The 15,812-nt window shown below is 41.1% G+C and overlaps 1 protein-coding gene across 1 annotated transcript in view; it reads right to left on the minus strand.

Moving 5' to 3' along the window:
• Nucleotides 1–997: 997 nt before the first annotated feature.
• FAM124A (family with sequence similarity 124 member A) overlaps nt 998–15,812 on the minus strand; it is a 37,134-nt gene continuing 22,319 nt past the window's right edge. The window contains exons 3-4 of the mRNA XM_052670860.1: nt 9,997–10,736; nt 998–3,171 (exon numbers count right to left, since the gene is read on the minus strand). Coding sequence (XP_052526820.1) covers nt 2,368–3,171; nt 9,997–10,736 — 1,544 coding nt within the window. The 3' untranslated portion in view covers nt 998–2,367. The remainder of the gene's footprint in view (nt 3,172–9,996; nt 10,737–15,812) is intronic.

Consider the following 15,812-nt stretch of genomic DNA (forward strand, 5'->3'; position numbering starts at 1 on the left):
CATTTTTATGCCTTATCTAGAAGTGGCCAGTGTTCAGAAAGTGTCAGTCCAACAAATATAGATCTCTAGTCCATCATTTTTCTTTGTACTATCACTGATATGACAGAAAATCATAATTTCAAATCTATGGAGCCTGTCTGTCCTGGGCATTGCTGCTTGCAGAGTGATTTCCAAGCTACTGGAAAACCTCATAGTGTTTAACACATAATTCTGTCTGCAGAGCAAGGAAACACATGTATATCATGACAAATCCTTCATTGGTGCTACTTCTGGTCCCAGACCTTCCTTAAGAGAATGGTGTACCAAAAATCGCAGCAAACCTAAACAGCTGTGAGGACAGGAGAAGGCTGATAACCTCCTATGCTCTTACAGCCTCAACAGAATTTCCTCTTTATACATCATATTTAGCACAGAAGACCAGCTTACCTCTGGTACACACCACGACTGCATCTCACAAAGAGGAGAATTGCACTTAAGCCTGATGTCTTTCTCTATGTGGAGAAAGTAACAGCAAAAAGAAGAAGTCTTAAGGAGTGATATCGAGGCCTCATCTGGATTTGAGGTACAAGTTTAATGGAATTCCCCTCCTTCCACTATAAACACATATTCAGTTTCCCTCAGACCTTCTTCCAGAACTGTTTGCACAAACTGCATTTACTGAAATAATTACAATGGGCCAGGAGATCTGTTCCAAATTTCACAACTATTATTTAGATTATGTGCATGATAATTTATATTTGTTTGTTTGTTCCTTTAAAGCAGCAATTCTTCACAGTGAGACTCCCTAGCAATATTAACATTTTTCTTCACAAATGCATTTTTATTCAGTGCCATCAAGGTAAGCCTTCATATAACTTCATCCACCTTTTAACACAGCCATTTTCTTACTGGCTGGACTAAAGCTGCAGTCAGTGTCACTTCTCTCTGGCACAAAATTAAGTTTTCAGAATCTGCATGATCCAATCTATAAATCTGATGTAGAGTGAATCACAGAATGAATCACAGAATGGCTTTGGTAGGAAGGGACCCTAAGGATCAACAAGTTCCAACCCCCCCTGCCACATGCAGGGCCACCAACCTCCCCATTTAATACCAGACCAGGCTGCCCAGGGCCCCATCCAACCTGGCCTTGAACACCTCCAGTGACAGGGCATCCACAGCCTCTCTGGGCAGCCTGTGCCAGCACCTCACCACTCTCTCTGTAAAAGACTTCCCCCTGATGCCCAATCTAAACCTTCCCTCCTTGAGCTTAAAGTTGCACTTAGCTGCCATATTAATGGCTTTTTACTTACAATTTATTCTTTTTCGAATATCAATTTAATTGTAGCAAAACGGGTTATCAAGAATATGTATTTTAAAAACACAATTTAAAAGCCAGTAAATTTTGACTTGTTTTCCCTTTGGACAGACTTGTATGAGAAGAACAAATATGCTTGCTCTGGAAATAAGAAGAATACATCTTTGCATCAATTATTTTTACAGAAAAATAACAACCCTTAAAAAAATGAAGTTGTTATATATTTTGGATTGGTGGTGCAAGGTATAAAAATGCTGGGTTATTTTTCTTGCTTTGTATTCCAAAAAGGTAAACTCTGAATTGTCTGAGTTAGAGGTAGTAAATATTGTTTACTTGAATTACCACTGGCTTATATAAAGCAGTTCAGACTACAGTCCCAGCTGGAAAGAACGGGTTGCATGTGCAGATGAGTAGAAAAAGTTACATCAAATTTCCAGTTTGGCACTCTCTGTACAGTCAAAGCAAAGATATCCAGTGGAGCTTCCTCTTCCCTGTGGAAGGAATGGAGCTTCTTTCTTCCCAGCAGTGTAAACTCTCAGATATTAGACAGAATGATGGGCAACCTCACAGGCTTCTCTGACCTATTGGAGACACGCTACTGGGAACTGCATCCTTATAGCTACCTTTGGAACTTGCAAGCAGAAAAGATCTCTTTGTACTCCCATCTTTCTGAGTTAAGGGAATTTCTCTGAAAATTTAAAGCAGTTTGGTGTCACAAATCACTCTTCAGTTTGTATCAAGGAGAACTGGATTATTACGCATCTTTTCTGGAATTTTATTCACCAACAGTCTCAGGGTCAGTCATAGGAACCCTCTGCCCTGCACTGGAACGGAAAAGCCTTTGTGCAGATCATCTCCCCCCATGCAGAGGTACTGGGCACCAGCTCAGACTGCTTTATGGTACATTCTTTGGGAACATTCATCTCTTGAGGGATCCAGGAGCTTTCTTCAAACATCTAGCATACTTCTCTGCATCACCTTCTCTTCCATGAGAAAAATCCTGTAAGCTCAAGTAGGGCCCAGTCATCACAAAAAGAAATTTGTCCCAGAAGGTGTGAGACAGAGAAACCTCAGATGTAAAATTCTTCGTCATTAGTTGGTGAAACTGGGAAAATGCTACCACAATCATCAAGGGAGCAAGGGGCTGTTCTTGAAGACTGTTTGGGCTGCTTAGAGAGAGACGTTGCCATGAATGAGCTGGATGGCCACTCAGAGAGAGATGGCAGAGAACCATCCATGGGATCAAAGGTACTGCACACGGAGGATACAGGCCTTCCGCTGGTAGAAGCCTTTGCACTCGTTCTGCAGGCTTGCTTCCATGGTGGAAGAGAGACTTCCAAGTCATTGCAAAATCTGTTAAGGGCAGAGTATGCAGAGACCACAGACAGATCTGAGAAGGACAGCTTCCTCCCTGTGTCCACATCAGTCTCCTGTGCATCCTCCAAGTCATCAATGTTAAGCCTAGGGCTGCATCTCCATGTTTTTAACCTGGTTGCAGGTGACTCACTATTTAAAAACTGAAACGCTTCTCTGAAATGAGCATTCTCTGAGGCTGAGGAGGAACTCACTGTAGGCAAGCAGAACAGAGACTTGCTTCGTTGAAATGACCACAAAATGCTGGAGGCACTGCTGGATCTGCGTGTGAAGTCTTCTTGATCACTGTGTCTGAGGTCCTGCTGGGAGAAACCAAGATAATGGCCAAGGCCATTTGCACGATGCACCTTGTTCTGACTCATTTCTTTTGGCGGTTCAGGGACAGATTGGTGGCTCTGAGGATGAAAGCCTGGCAAAGTGGTGAAGTGGGAATCTGTTGACACAGATGGATATGGATGCTTGTTCTGCTTTGCAGACTTCCTACACCAACTGCGTGCTTGCTGCAGCAGGAGAAGGAGAAAAGAAGATCATATTAATACAGAATTGGCAGTCTTACAAATGTAAGTCTCCGATGCTGAGTTGTTACTGCAAATAATTACGAAGCACACTTCATTCAGTATGCTCACAGCAAATGTTTCACTTCAATAACAAAGAGAAATCACCCTGCCAAAATCCCAAATATTTACATAAGGAGCCTTCAAGGAAACAAGAATAAATGGAAGAGGATCCCTGCCTTGCAGGCTGAATTACACTAGCTTGAAATCCTCACATAATATTGACTTGTTCAGAGTCATTCATATTCTGCTTTCCAACATTAATACCCTAGTGAGAGCTAAAGAACAAAAATAAAGAAATGGGAGATGTATGGTACTACCATTATTCCTCATTTCTTTATTACTGTGGTGCAAATGTTTTTATTTTTCCTCTGAGACATCAAAAAGCCTTTAGCAAGTAACTTAATTCTCTGTCATCTCAATGGGAATATACCACTTCTTTCAACAGGGACATTATCTCTTTCATCCAGTTCGCTGAGCGGAATACTCCAGAATTCACTTGCTCAGTAAGATAGCTCCTAAGGATTTTAAGGACAGCTTAAGACATCTAACTTGCTTGTAGACACCTACGACAAAGAGAGCTGATGGTTACGATCTGAATCTGGTTCCAAATCTCATCCCTCCAGAGAAATTCAGTTGCCTACCTGCTGGATTCTTGAACAGTTGTTACATGTGGAGAGCCAATGTCCTCAAGGAGTAGCTGGAAGCCAGGTGACTCTCATATAGGATTAGACACTGATAAGTAAACTGAGCCCCTAGTGTCTCAGCAATTATAAACTCTTGTCATCATTCCACTCATCTCAGCAAGGCTTTTAGAAGTTTGCATTTTAAAAAGTTTGTTTGAGATTCTTTTTACTGGAATTTTTCATGTAATACAAAATGCTTGATTTCAGTCCCAAAAGAGAGGAATTAATGGGACGAACTGCAAAAACCCTTTAAATAAACATTGTCTCAGTTGTGGGACTTGTCAGTCAGAAATAACAGAGGAGGAGGAATTAGAGATCTTGGTCACTATGCACTACCAAAGTGACAAGGCTGTGAGAAACATGACTCTGAGCAGTTTCAAGTTAGGTAAAGAATAATTAATGCAGTGCATACAACACTAGTAAGGCCTCATCCAGAATGCTGCACGTGCCTTAAATCACCCCTATATGAATAAGAATAAATTCAAACTGAAAAAGATGCAGGCAAAAAGAAACAAGAAAGATAAGATGAATTATCCATTAAGAAACATGTATGACAAACTACTAAAGGGTTTCTAATCGCATCAGAAGAGTCTTCTGGGGCAAGTAATGGTAAAGATGGAGCTTGATCATGTTACAAAAGAGATTATATGGCATGACAGAAATGGATGAGGCCCGGCAGCCACGGAGGTCATTTTGTTATCCCCTTTCTCTAAAAGAACTCCATACACTGCTGCTTCAAAAATCTTGCTAGTGCACATCATATTATCTTAGTGACCTACATCTGTCACAACAATCTTCTCTTTCTCATTGCAGTGATTTTACAGGAGGAAAATACAAGATAAAAAGAATTTTCATGTCTATAAAATTTTTTTGCTTGTTTCTGATTGCCTGTCTGGAGGTGATTTACAGGACAGCCAATCCTTAGGAATTCAATTAGGCATTGTTGATGAATGTAAATATATATTCCAGTATATCTGTAATGAAGTGTGTTAATCCATAACCTATTTCTGTTTAACAAAATAAGATGTTTGCTTTAATGCCATAAAGAATTAAACATATTCATGAGTAAACTAACCACTGTTTCATAAACTGATAGGGATTCATGGGTGCAAAAGAATCAAATAAAATGAGTTAAACTGTCAACAAGATATGACTGGAAGTCACTTTAGATGTCTTTATGCAACGTCAGTTTATTTACACAGTTGATGAGTTAATTTGCTTAAGAAATTTCTCAACAAGATAAAAGACTCGTGTCCATGAAGAAAGTACCAGCAGTTTCTTAATTGAAGACACTTCTGGGTAACCCAGAAATGATCACATGGCACTCTGAAATTATAAAGCAGATCACCCCATTCTTTTGATGGGCTTATACAAGATAGCACTCTTTATTATATTGCTAGTTGCACTAATCAAGGATACTCCTTTTTTCTATGCAGTACCTCTGATATCAGATATGCCACATGGAATCAGTTACAACTCGTGATGAATCAGCAGGAGTTGAGTTGTGGTTGGTGCCCCATCCCAGGAGACTTTCAAGTGAGGCTGGATCAAGCCATGGGCAACCCAATCTAGCTTTGCAAGTCCCTGTTCATCACGGAGGAGTGGGACTAGATGGCCTTTAAAGGAACCTTCCAAGTCTAAGAATTCTATGATTTTGTGATCTTTAAGGTCCTTTTCAACCCCAGCCATTCTATGACTCTATGTCATGCCCATTCAGCTGCTCTTTAGCCTCCTCTCTGCTTCTCAGCTCTTCTCTCGACCTTTTAGTTCCATGGGCTGAATTTCTTTCTGAATTATTTCCTTTATTTAATTACCTATCTTCAGCCTTCTCACCATTTGATTTCTTCATTGCTTGCTGTCTTGCCACAGCCTGACCCAACTGCTGGCATCAGGAGCAAGCTTGGTGGAGATGCTGGCAAGAAGGATCAGCCTCATAAGACAATAAAACCTGATCTAAACAGGTGTGCACAGCTTCCACCACACCAAGAAAGTAGGTTTTGATAGGAACTCCAAATTCAGGGAGAGAGATGTGCCAGACCCTGTCAAAAACACACACATCAAAACTGGCTGTAGAATGAATTGATCAGCTCTCTGACAGAATAGGCTTTCTCATCTAATGCTAATCTGCTACTCATTTATAATCTCTGCACAAATCTTTGTGAAGCAGGGAGGGATTTAGAGTCTTTATGCATTACAATAGGTTGTAGAAGAATTTCATGAAACATAATCCAGGAATGCAACAAACTTGGGGTGAACCTCACGGAGAAATACTTTCAGCTTAACATGGGCTGCCCATACTGGACAAGCATTCCACAAGTGCTCCTGTAGCCTACTTTAAGTTAGCTGCTTATAAAGAAAACAGATCAGAACCAGTTGAATGGGCTGTACTGCAATTATGTCACTATTGCAAACACAGGTTTTCCCAGCATTACTCAATAGGAGCATGATGGTGTTTGTTTAATCAGTGAATTTAAACCAGTGGGATTGATTCAGAAATAAAATATATTTTAAAAAAATCAGCTTGAGAAAAAATAGCAAAGATTAGTCTTTATCATCACCATAATAAGTTTTACTTGTGAGGTAAAATGTATTCAGGACAGAATATAAAAAGACAAAATCCACAAATGCAATTTAAATCTGAATTGATCATATTTGAAAAGTAGTATGTTGTATGTTTACAAAACTAGAATGAGTGTCTTGTAACACTTGATAGGTATCTTGTCAAGAGATTTTGCTAGATGTAAAGAGTTGTCAGAGATCTTACTATGCCATGAAATATATCTGCATCAATGAAGAAGACAGAGATTAAAAAACCTGAGAAATCAGCTCCCATCCGAGTTATAGACTGACTCAGCTATGTCCCCACCAAAACTAATCATTAGTACTAAGAACTCTACTGCCATAGTGCGATAGGCTTCTATCCTATTCTATTCGTAGTGAGACTGGGCTTCTTTCCTTTATTTTTCTACCTTATCTGAAGACATTCTCCTAATTTGAAGAGTCTATCACCTGTGCACTTTCTGCTCACTAGCCTTAGCTTGCCAGCCACACAAGACTAAGCCAGCACATCACTTATTAACCTCTCCTGCTTCCCACACTGCGTTGTCAGGTATGCACATTCATCAGCTCTTCAGATGCCCTGTGAGGGTTAAGCCCAGAGGCAGCCAGGAATCTGGATAAGATCTATGAAACTAGCAGTATATTCTGTGTACCAGTAACTGGTATAATCTTAGCCACAATATTTACATATTTTTCCCACAGCTCCTGCTTCTGGGCTTAGCAGTGGTGAAGCAGAGTGGGTGTCTTCCTACCCATAAGTGTTGCTCTTAGTTCTTGCTTAGCATTGGTTGGTACACAGGTAGACCACTGGAGCTAACTTGCCAACATGCAAAAGTTACTGTGACAAAACAATTTTAACTGGCTTCCAAGCAAATGAAGGAACAAAGTCCATGATATTAAACAGACTTATCCTGCTCGTAAATAACCTTATTTTCTCCTGCACTGACTCTATTTAAGCCCTTTGATAATTCCATATGCAAAATGCAGTTTTGAAGAATATGAATTATTTTGGCTGGCAAGTATCTGAGTACCTGTGAGTGCACAAAGAAAAACAAGATTAACAAGATTAACATCTTGTTAATCTAATCATGGAATCATGCTCCAATTTCAAACATTAATCACTGCCTGTTATTGACAGGGTCATATATCTACAATTCTAAGTATAACAGTTATTGTAATCTGTAGGAAAGTACAAATACCAATAACTAGTAAATAAAAACATTCCATTAATCACTAAGCACCAACTTATGTCCAGGCTGAAAAATGTGGTGCAGTCATTCTTTGGACTTGCAGAATTATGAAGAGGTGAAAGTTATTACTAATGGTGTGGTATTGATAGTACTGTTAATAACACCACTCTGCAAGAAGTTGAAAGGTAGTCCTATATCTTACTTTAAAAGGTAGACAATAATTTGCTTTTAAGTTAGAAAGAATTCAAAGAGTATAAAGAAGTCCACAGACCTCCAAATCAAATGCCTCCTATAACCCATGCCCCATCATATAATTCCTTTTCCTTAAATGACCACCCTGCCTTGAATTAAGATGTTAACCTGTTTGCACTTGCTGGGTGGCTGTTATGAAGGTGGCTATCAATACAGTGGCTGACTTAAATCTGCTTTTTGACAGGTTTTTGCTCCTGTGCCAGAAGAGTAATTCAGGTGAAACCACCTTCTCCCATTCCTGCTGTTCACCTTCTGATGTATTTTCAGAGCACAGTCCCAACAGATTGACCTTGGCTTGACTCCCATGGCCTTACTCCAGCAGTTTCTATTTCTTAGCACTGCTCCTCTGCACACACTGGGAGCTGTTCCCTGCATGTGCACCTCTTTGAAGTTGCCTTTCTGGAGGCCAAGCACATGTGAGACCTGCAGCACCTTGTGCAGGTGCTTGTTCCATGGGGTGGCTGCAATATGTCTGAGTACAAACAAGACATTTTCCTGATTTCTCTCCTGATAGTATGAAATTCTTAAACCTGTATAATGGAACCTTTACTACAGGATTTTACAGCCTCTGCTCTCCCCCTATTTTGCTCATATTGAACTTCTTTTGCTTCATTCCACTCCCAGAAAGCCTTTTCCAGCCCAGATGATTCTACGGTTCTATGTGATGATTTCCATTTCTTTAACTGAATTCCCACTTGCAGTTCAGCTTCACATTATCACCCTCACTGAAAACAGAAATGAAAATCTTGCACTGGGAGGCTTTCATTCTTCTCTTTTGATGCCTATAATTAAAATCTTGTTTTAATTTTTTTTTGTAAGGCTTATCTTAGTCTGCAGTTTGGTAAGCCTCACTTTGCCTCCACATTGTGTGGTGCCTATTATTTCTGAAAATTTACTGTTTTGAAATTAAAAGCCTTATTTACAAGGCCTGTAGTGTGTTTTCCATTTTTTTGTTGTTTATTTATTTGCCTTCTGCTGAATTTACTTGAAATCAGTGCAAGATCCCATAAACCAGTTATATCACTTAGAAAACACTTGGCAAAAAAAAAAAAAAAAAAAGGAAAAGGAGTGAAAGTGGCTGTTGTCTAAAGGTATAGTGGTGGTGGCTCAGGTTAACAGGCTATCTCAACCAAACACAGATATGCCTACAGAGTGATGAGTAACCTTCTTTATTTTGGCAGAAGGGTGAGGAAGCTGAGTTCACAAATGAAATACACTCCAAAACATTCTTCCTCAGAAACTGAACAACTGTCTTCCCAAGGTCTATACTCCTTCTTTCATATGCCAAGCAGCAACAAATGCCTTCACCTCCACAGAGAAGGAATGCAGGTGAACCTCACTCAGGATTGCCACACAAACCCTTTGCAGAGCAGGTGGCTGTTTAAAACTTCCTTCCTGTTTTCTTGCCTAACTCCCTCAGAGGTGATGCATGCTGATACGCTGCCCAGAAATCATGGCTACAGATGTCTTAACGAACAAATCATCTTCTAGGACTTGATTATGAGCACCTGAGATTACTCTGAAAGGAGAATCTGTGTGAATCTGTATCCCAGGCTGCTCTCCAGGTTGCATTTCTTTTCCTTTACCTCCTTTCTCCCCATCCTGATAATCACTGGGCAAAATACAGGTGCTGTGACCTTGGTTTTTTTTTCAAATTGATGCTAGAAAATAATTTAAAACATCAGGAATTCTTCTTGTCTCCCACAAAAATCTCACAGCTGAGAGCTACTGTACAGAACTATCAGTTCTGTGTGTATACTTTTTATAAAACTTTACTCATCAGCCATCATTTCTCTACTTGGACTCATAATTCCCTCTCTCCTCATTCTTTAAAACAGCTACCTCATCTCACATCATTCTTTGCATAAACTGAGGTTGACTGATAGCTGGATAGTATCACCAACTGCCTTCCTGAGTATTTATACACACAGCAAGGGCTTTTGAGCTCTTTAGCAGTAATGTCCTGGCTCTTTCATCTAGCACAGAGCAGTAGGAGAGCCTCCACTTCTTGTTACTGAAGTAGGCTAAGGTTTTCTGCACAAAGTCAATCACTGTGCTTCTGTTTCACTCTGTACTGGGCTCACCTGCAAAAGGATCCTATTTCCATCATGATCTTCAGTCTGCCACCTGCCTTCACTGATTGGGCTGCAAGGGTTGGGCAGGAGAGGAACAAGCTGTCCAACATCTTTCACTCTGAACTCCAACACCGCTGACTCAGTTGGCATTGGCGTGTGGCCCTTTGGAAGCTTTTTTAAAGAAAACTGGATGTCTATTTCCATGTTAGAATAGACAGGAAAAACACAAAAGTCCGCTTTTTTCTGACATACTGGTCTTTTCAGTATTAACTCATAAAACTTCAAAATATCAACAAAGTTTTCATTTCTGCAGTATATTGTGAAGCGGATAATTTCTTTTCCATAATGCACTGGACGAATAGCCCACAGAGGTGTCTCTGGAGCCAAAGTGTAAAAGTCCTGGCTGCATGGCATGTAAGGGAGGAACTTCCCATGCACTCGTTCTGTGTGGTGGTAATGCCAAGGTGGCCGCTGAAAGGTTTCGTGGAGTTGCAAGATGGGTTCTTCTCCATATTCCTCTTGCAGAAACAGAATGACAGCGAGGGCTGGCTGGGAAACACCAGCTTTATCTGGCTTCCTTTGCTTCTTGGACACACGTCTTTCTGAGACTCGAAACAGCTGGAGTTCTGGATGGATCCAGGCCAGAAGCTTATCGATCGCTTGCTGAAGAGTCTTGGATTCACCGGGGTCTGTGATAATATGTACACTGACAAGGAATGGGTCCTGTATGTCTTCCACAGAAAGTTCACCTGTGAGTATAAAAAGAAAAAAGAGCCCTTGAAGGTGTCAAATGTAGTAATTTCCTTGATTGTTGTCAACACTGAGCTGATCCTTCACAGAAAAGCAGTCAACTCAGTCCCACTGGGCTTTTTTCTCACCTCCCTCAAGCTCACTTACAATAAACCAATGTGCAGATATGTATCAGTTGAGAAAATAACCAGGAGACAGAGAAGTTTCATTAAACATACCATAACAGTTGCTCTTTCTACTGAGGAAGCATACAGAACACATTATCCAAAGTGCATTTCAGTGTTAGAAAAGAGCTGCCTCTTATAGCTAAGATGCAGGAAAGACAAAATATTGATGTAGCACAGGGATGAAAGGACCCCTAACGATGTGCAGAACAACTGGGGTGGATAGTGTTCACCCCAACTTGTTCTAATTTGTACCACTTGGCTTGGGACATGGAAATTACATTGCTGAACTTCACTCTATCACCTTGACACTGGAGTTTTCCACCAAGTTAAAAGTGTTCTGTGTCCTGAAGGCAATGGTTTTAATAAGTAAGGCAAAATTCGTAGGCAGAAGCAATATATTTTATTAGACCAACTGATACATTTGGGAAAAAAAAACCAAAACAGACAAGCCTTCAGGCACACAAGCCCTTCTTCAGGAAAAGATATTACTCCTTCCTATAAATCCTGCACCGTTTAGATCTTTAGACCATCATAACTACAATACTACTGCTTCGAGGTTTTTATAAGATTAGGGAAGAGTGGTAAAAGCAGGAAGCACAAAAAGTCACCCTTACTCAAGAGAAAAAAGAAATCCCTGCTTAGCAGTGAGAGTGCTCAAAGGGGCTGCATGTGCTGCTGTCCCCAGGACCTCTCTGACAGTTCAGCAGCATTGGCTGGATGGAGGGCAGGGGTGGAATTACCACTTCTGTTCTGCTGGAGTCGCATGCCAAGAGAGACGCATGCAAACAAAGATCCAAGACAGTTCAATAAATCATCCAGGTAATCTGGATAAATTTGCTGAAACGGTTCCCTCTCTGTGGTGTTCAGAAACTACCTACATGTCTGAGACCTCAAGCCTGGGCACAAAGCCTAAGTGCGTGAGGGCTTAGAAAGGCTTGCCAAGCTTTTCATTGTGCAGACCACGTTTAATGGAGGGATTGTCTCACAGGCTGCCCCCTCTCCTATTGGCAATTCTACTAAGCTCTCCCTCCTCCCCCCTGGCATCAGAACAACATTCCTGTGATACTTTAGCAACTGCTTTAATGCAAAACCTGCACTATACAAGTAGCATATTTTAGTTGTCTTTTAAAACACAGAGAAAGCTTTCCAGAAATGACCAGTAAATATAGCATCAATCTAGAAGATGCAGAAATACACAGCATTCAGAGCAAACAACAAGCATGCATTTTGCCCAGGGCGAACAGAGAAAACCCAAGGGAATGATCAAAAATACAATTACAGCAGAATTCTTGAATCTCTGCATTAAACGGTGATGCAGAGTGAATTTGTCAGATGGTTAATGTAAGAATGAGGCAAAATAAATCTGTGTCAGTCCATGGCAAGAGGCTCTGCTGTGACAATTGTTACCGGTAGGTATTGTGAAAGATATCCCATGTCCGCGTGGGAGAAAGACAAAAGGGAAGGAGGGGAGGTCCTCTTGTGGTCCTTTACGTGGGACAGCAGGACAGGAAGGAAAACAAATTGTGGAGGACACTGACCTAATAAAACCAGAAAGAAAATAATCACCATAACTATGCAGCCATTCATTTCTTAGGACTGGAATAGAAGATGTTCAGCTCTTTTCTCTCTTCATTTCCTTTGTCACACAAATGCTATGAAAGCATGCAACAAATGACAGGCTTGATATTTATGCATATAAATGACTGCAGCTTCAAAAGGAGCCTGGGCACAGCAATGCAAAACAAAGAGCCATCACTGTTGCAGTCTTCTTGCTCTGAATCGGAAAAAAAAAAAATCCCTGAGCATGGCATCTCTGCCATCCTGTTGCTCAGCATGGTGTAAGGATGCTGAATAGTCTAAAGCATTTTTCAGCAGAGGAGCCATAGGAGGAGCCAGCAGCAGCGTTAGTATTCTGCAGCGACTGATGCCTGTGTCCATCAGCACCAGATGCTCAGAGGCAGCCTCAGAAGGACACAAAAGCACTGCTCAAAACCATCATTAGAAGTTAGGTTTACATACATAGCACAGAAAACCGTATTTTTATTTATTTATTTTCTTTTAAGCTACAAGCAGCTAATGCTGAAAGGAAAAAAGCCTCAAATCAGCAGAGAGGCTCTTCAGTGTCTATTTTATGTCAGCAAAGATGCTTTGACTGCAGTACAGGTGCCACTTTCACACCTTTCATTATGTAGCTTCTCTCCTTATAAAACAGCAAGCTACCCTTTCTGATTTAGTAAAAGAAACAGAAATTTAAGGAAAGTAGAAATGAGAAGCAAGGAGCTAAGAAAAACTACCCAGAGCTGATGATAAGCTGCAAAGTGTTTCTATGTTACTAACAAAGCTTTTTGCTTACCCTCACAGGGAAGGAGGGGAAATGGCACCATTCCCCATGACAAAGTTCAGTGTGCCCCCTGGCAAATTGTCACAGAAGCAAATGAAAGCTCTGCATATGCATTAGCCTTTCTGCATTGCTGGTTAATCCCACAGAAAATATCAAAACGCTGAGGCATCTATTTGGACATAAGCTCCGTGGTTCTCACAGCCATGACATTTTTTCCCCCATGACAGAAGGGGATTAGTTCTTTTTGACTTAGCAAAGCAGCAACACTGCTTAGAGGTAATCACTACCGAAAAACAAAAGAACATTTCACATTTCCAGACTTTTTGCTTCTCTGCCAGGTAGCACTGTCAGCCTGGAGAGGTGACAGTTAAGGTTTAGGGGACAGGCGCTGCCCCCGTGAGATGCCAGGCATTCAGAGCCTGGTATCCTGGTAACTCAGCTCTTGCTGAGGCTGGCCAGGAATGCAGGGCACACCATGCCACAGCTGCCTGAGTACCTTTAGGTCTGTGACTCCAGTAGTCTAGCCCAGCTGGGAATACACACAATTGGAGCTGCAGCTCCTCCCCCATGGAACATGCCTGCATTTCACATTAAAACACGAGATACATCACATCACTGGAAGCTGTAAGAGGAGGTTCCCTACCTGACAGCTGAATAACCCTAGGTTAGAGAAGTTTCCCTCTTGTTTTTGCTTTTTGGGCCCAGGACTTTTGCACACTCAGCTCTAGCAGAATGGTCCCTCATTATCAAGCCACAGCCTGGCAGCTGGTCCCTCTTTTTTTCACTGAAGCTGTTCTGCATGCAGGTCTCTTCGTTTTCAGGGAAGGGCTCCGAACACTTCTTTATTTCATAAGTCACCATCAACAGCCTAGACTGACACCTGGTTTTCCTGGCTTCTCCAGTGGACTTGTCTGGAATTGCTAAATTCAGCTTATAGCTGATCTTAGGAAGGAGATAAGCGCCTGCCTTCCTGAAACGCAAAATCATAGAATCAAAGAACCCAATGTCTTGGGTTGCAAAGACCTCAAAGATCATCTTGTCCTATTGCTGCATGCAGAGTTGTCATCCGCTATAGCAGGCATTAGATCAGGGCCCCATCCAGCCTGGTCTTCAACACCTCCAGGGATAGGGCATCTGCAACTTCTCTGGGCAGCCTGTGCCAGTCTGTTCCATCTCTTCTAAGCCTGAGTTGGTGAATGAAGATAGGGACCTTCAGGCTTCTGAGACTCATCAGGTGATACTTCATGAAGATTTACCTACAGGATTGGGCAAACTTGGTAATATGGGAAGTAGGATGGAGTCTAGAACAAAGGGAGACTTTAAACAGACTGGATCCCAACCCCAATTTCTTCATGGGAAAGTACATTTACAGAGGCAGATATTTTCAATCTTCTGTGTCTACATTTTCATTTTATATCAAAGAAATTGAGTGGAAGTACTCAAACTATAAATATTTGACATAATATTCTGAGTTGAGCAGCAACTTTGCATTTTGAATCTCAGCACTGCATCATGGCCTTTCATTTCCCTGCTGTAGCATACTGCTTCATGGGAACAAAGTCTGAGTCTTTTATGCCTTACAGAGTAGACTCCTTTAACACTACATCAGACAGTAAGATTTCAGATTGAAATTCTGACCAAACTGCCTGATGTGCTACAGGAGACGTAAATCAGGCATCAAGAGGGGATCAGAATGAATACGTCAAGCTCCACAACTGCAGCTCCCATCAAGCAGTACTTCATTATCAAGAAATAATTGCTAGAGGGAAGATAATGAAATAATTTAGTACTGAACATCAGCAAATTTTCTTAATTGACAATAAATCAAAATATTTCAACTGTGGGAATGTAAAAGAAAAAAAGAATAAAAGAAAACAATGAAGTCCATTATATAAATAACGTTAGTAAAAAAAATGAAAACCTAATATTGCCTAATAGAGACCTCCTGAGATTTTTGCTGCACAGATCATTTCAGTTTTTCCCTAATTCATTTCTGTTCCAAAACGCAATGGTGAAATGGTAACATTTCTCACTGAACAGGACTTTAGCATTTCATTTGACTCTAACGCAAGACTGAGCCTTTTAGGAGTGTTAATTGAAAGGCTCTAGGACAAACACAAAGGCAGAGGCTGTTTTCAGAAACAAGGACCATCATTCTCTGGGCAGCTGCAACAGAGGCAGTTAGTGGCCAACTCTAGCAGCAGAATCCACTCCTAGGTCATGCTTTGATGAATTATACAGCATTAATAACAAGAAGGATTTGACAGATTCACCAGCTCCTCCATTGTCTTTCCCCACTGTTTAATAGCATCTGACAAATGCAGGACTGCAGGATAACGTGTTTCTTTCTCAGCATGCTCTGCTTAGCATACAACCTCAAGCTCAGGAAGCACACAGCTCCCTTCTTCACCCCTTCTTCTTTGGATCACAGCCACTGCAGACCACTGTCATTCTGTGGAAGGTTAGGTGCCTAACAGATGTCCCTCCAGAAGAAGTGGGCTATCCCAGTTCCTTTTGTAGTCAAAGCTGAGACACAGAATCAAACCTGAGATGACATTCCCCAAACT

The sequence above is a fragment of the Tympanuchus pallidicinctus genome, unplaced genomic scaffold (assembly GCF_026119805.1).
Source record: "Tympanuchus pallidicinctus isolate F22 unplaced genomic scaffold, pur_lepc_1.0 scaffold11, whole genome shotgun sequence".
In the NCBI taxonomy this organism is placed as follows: Eukaryota; Metazoa; Chordata; class Aves; order Galliformes; family Phasianidae; genus Tympanuchus; species Tympanuchus pallidicinctus.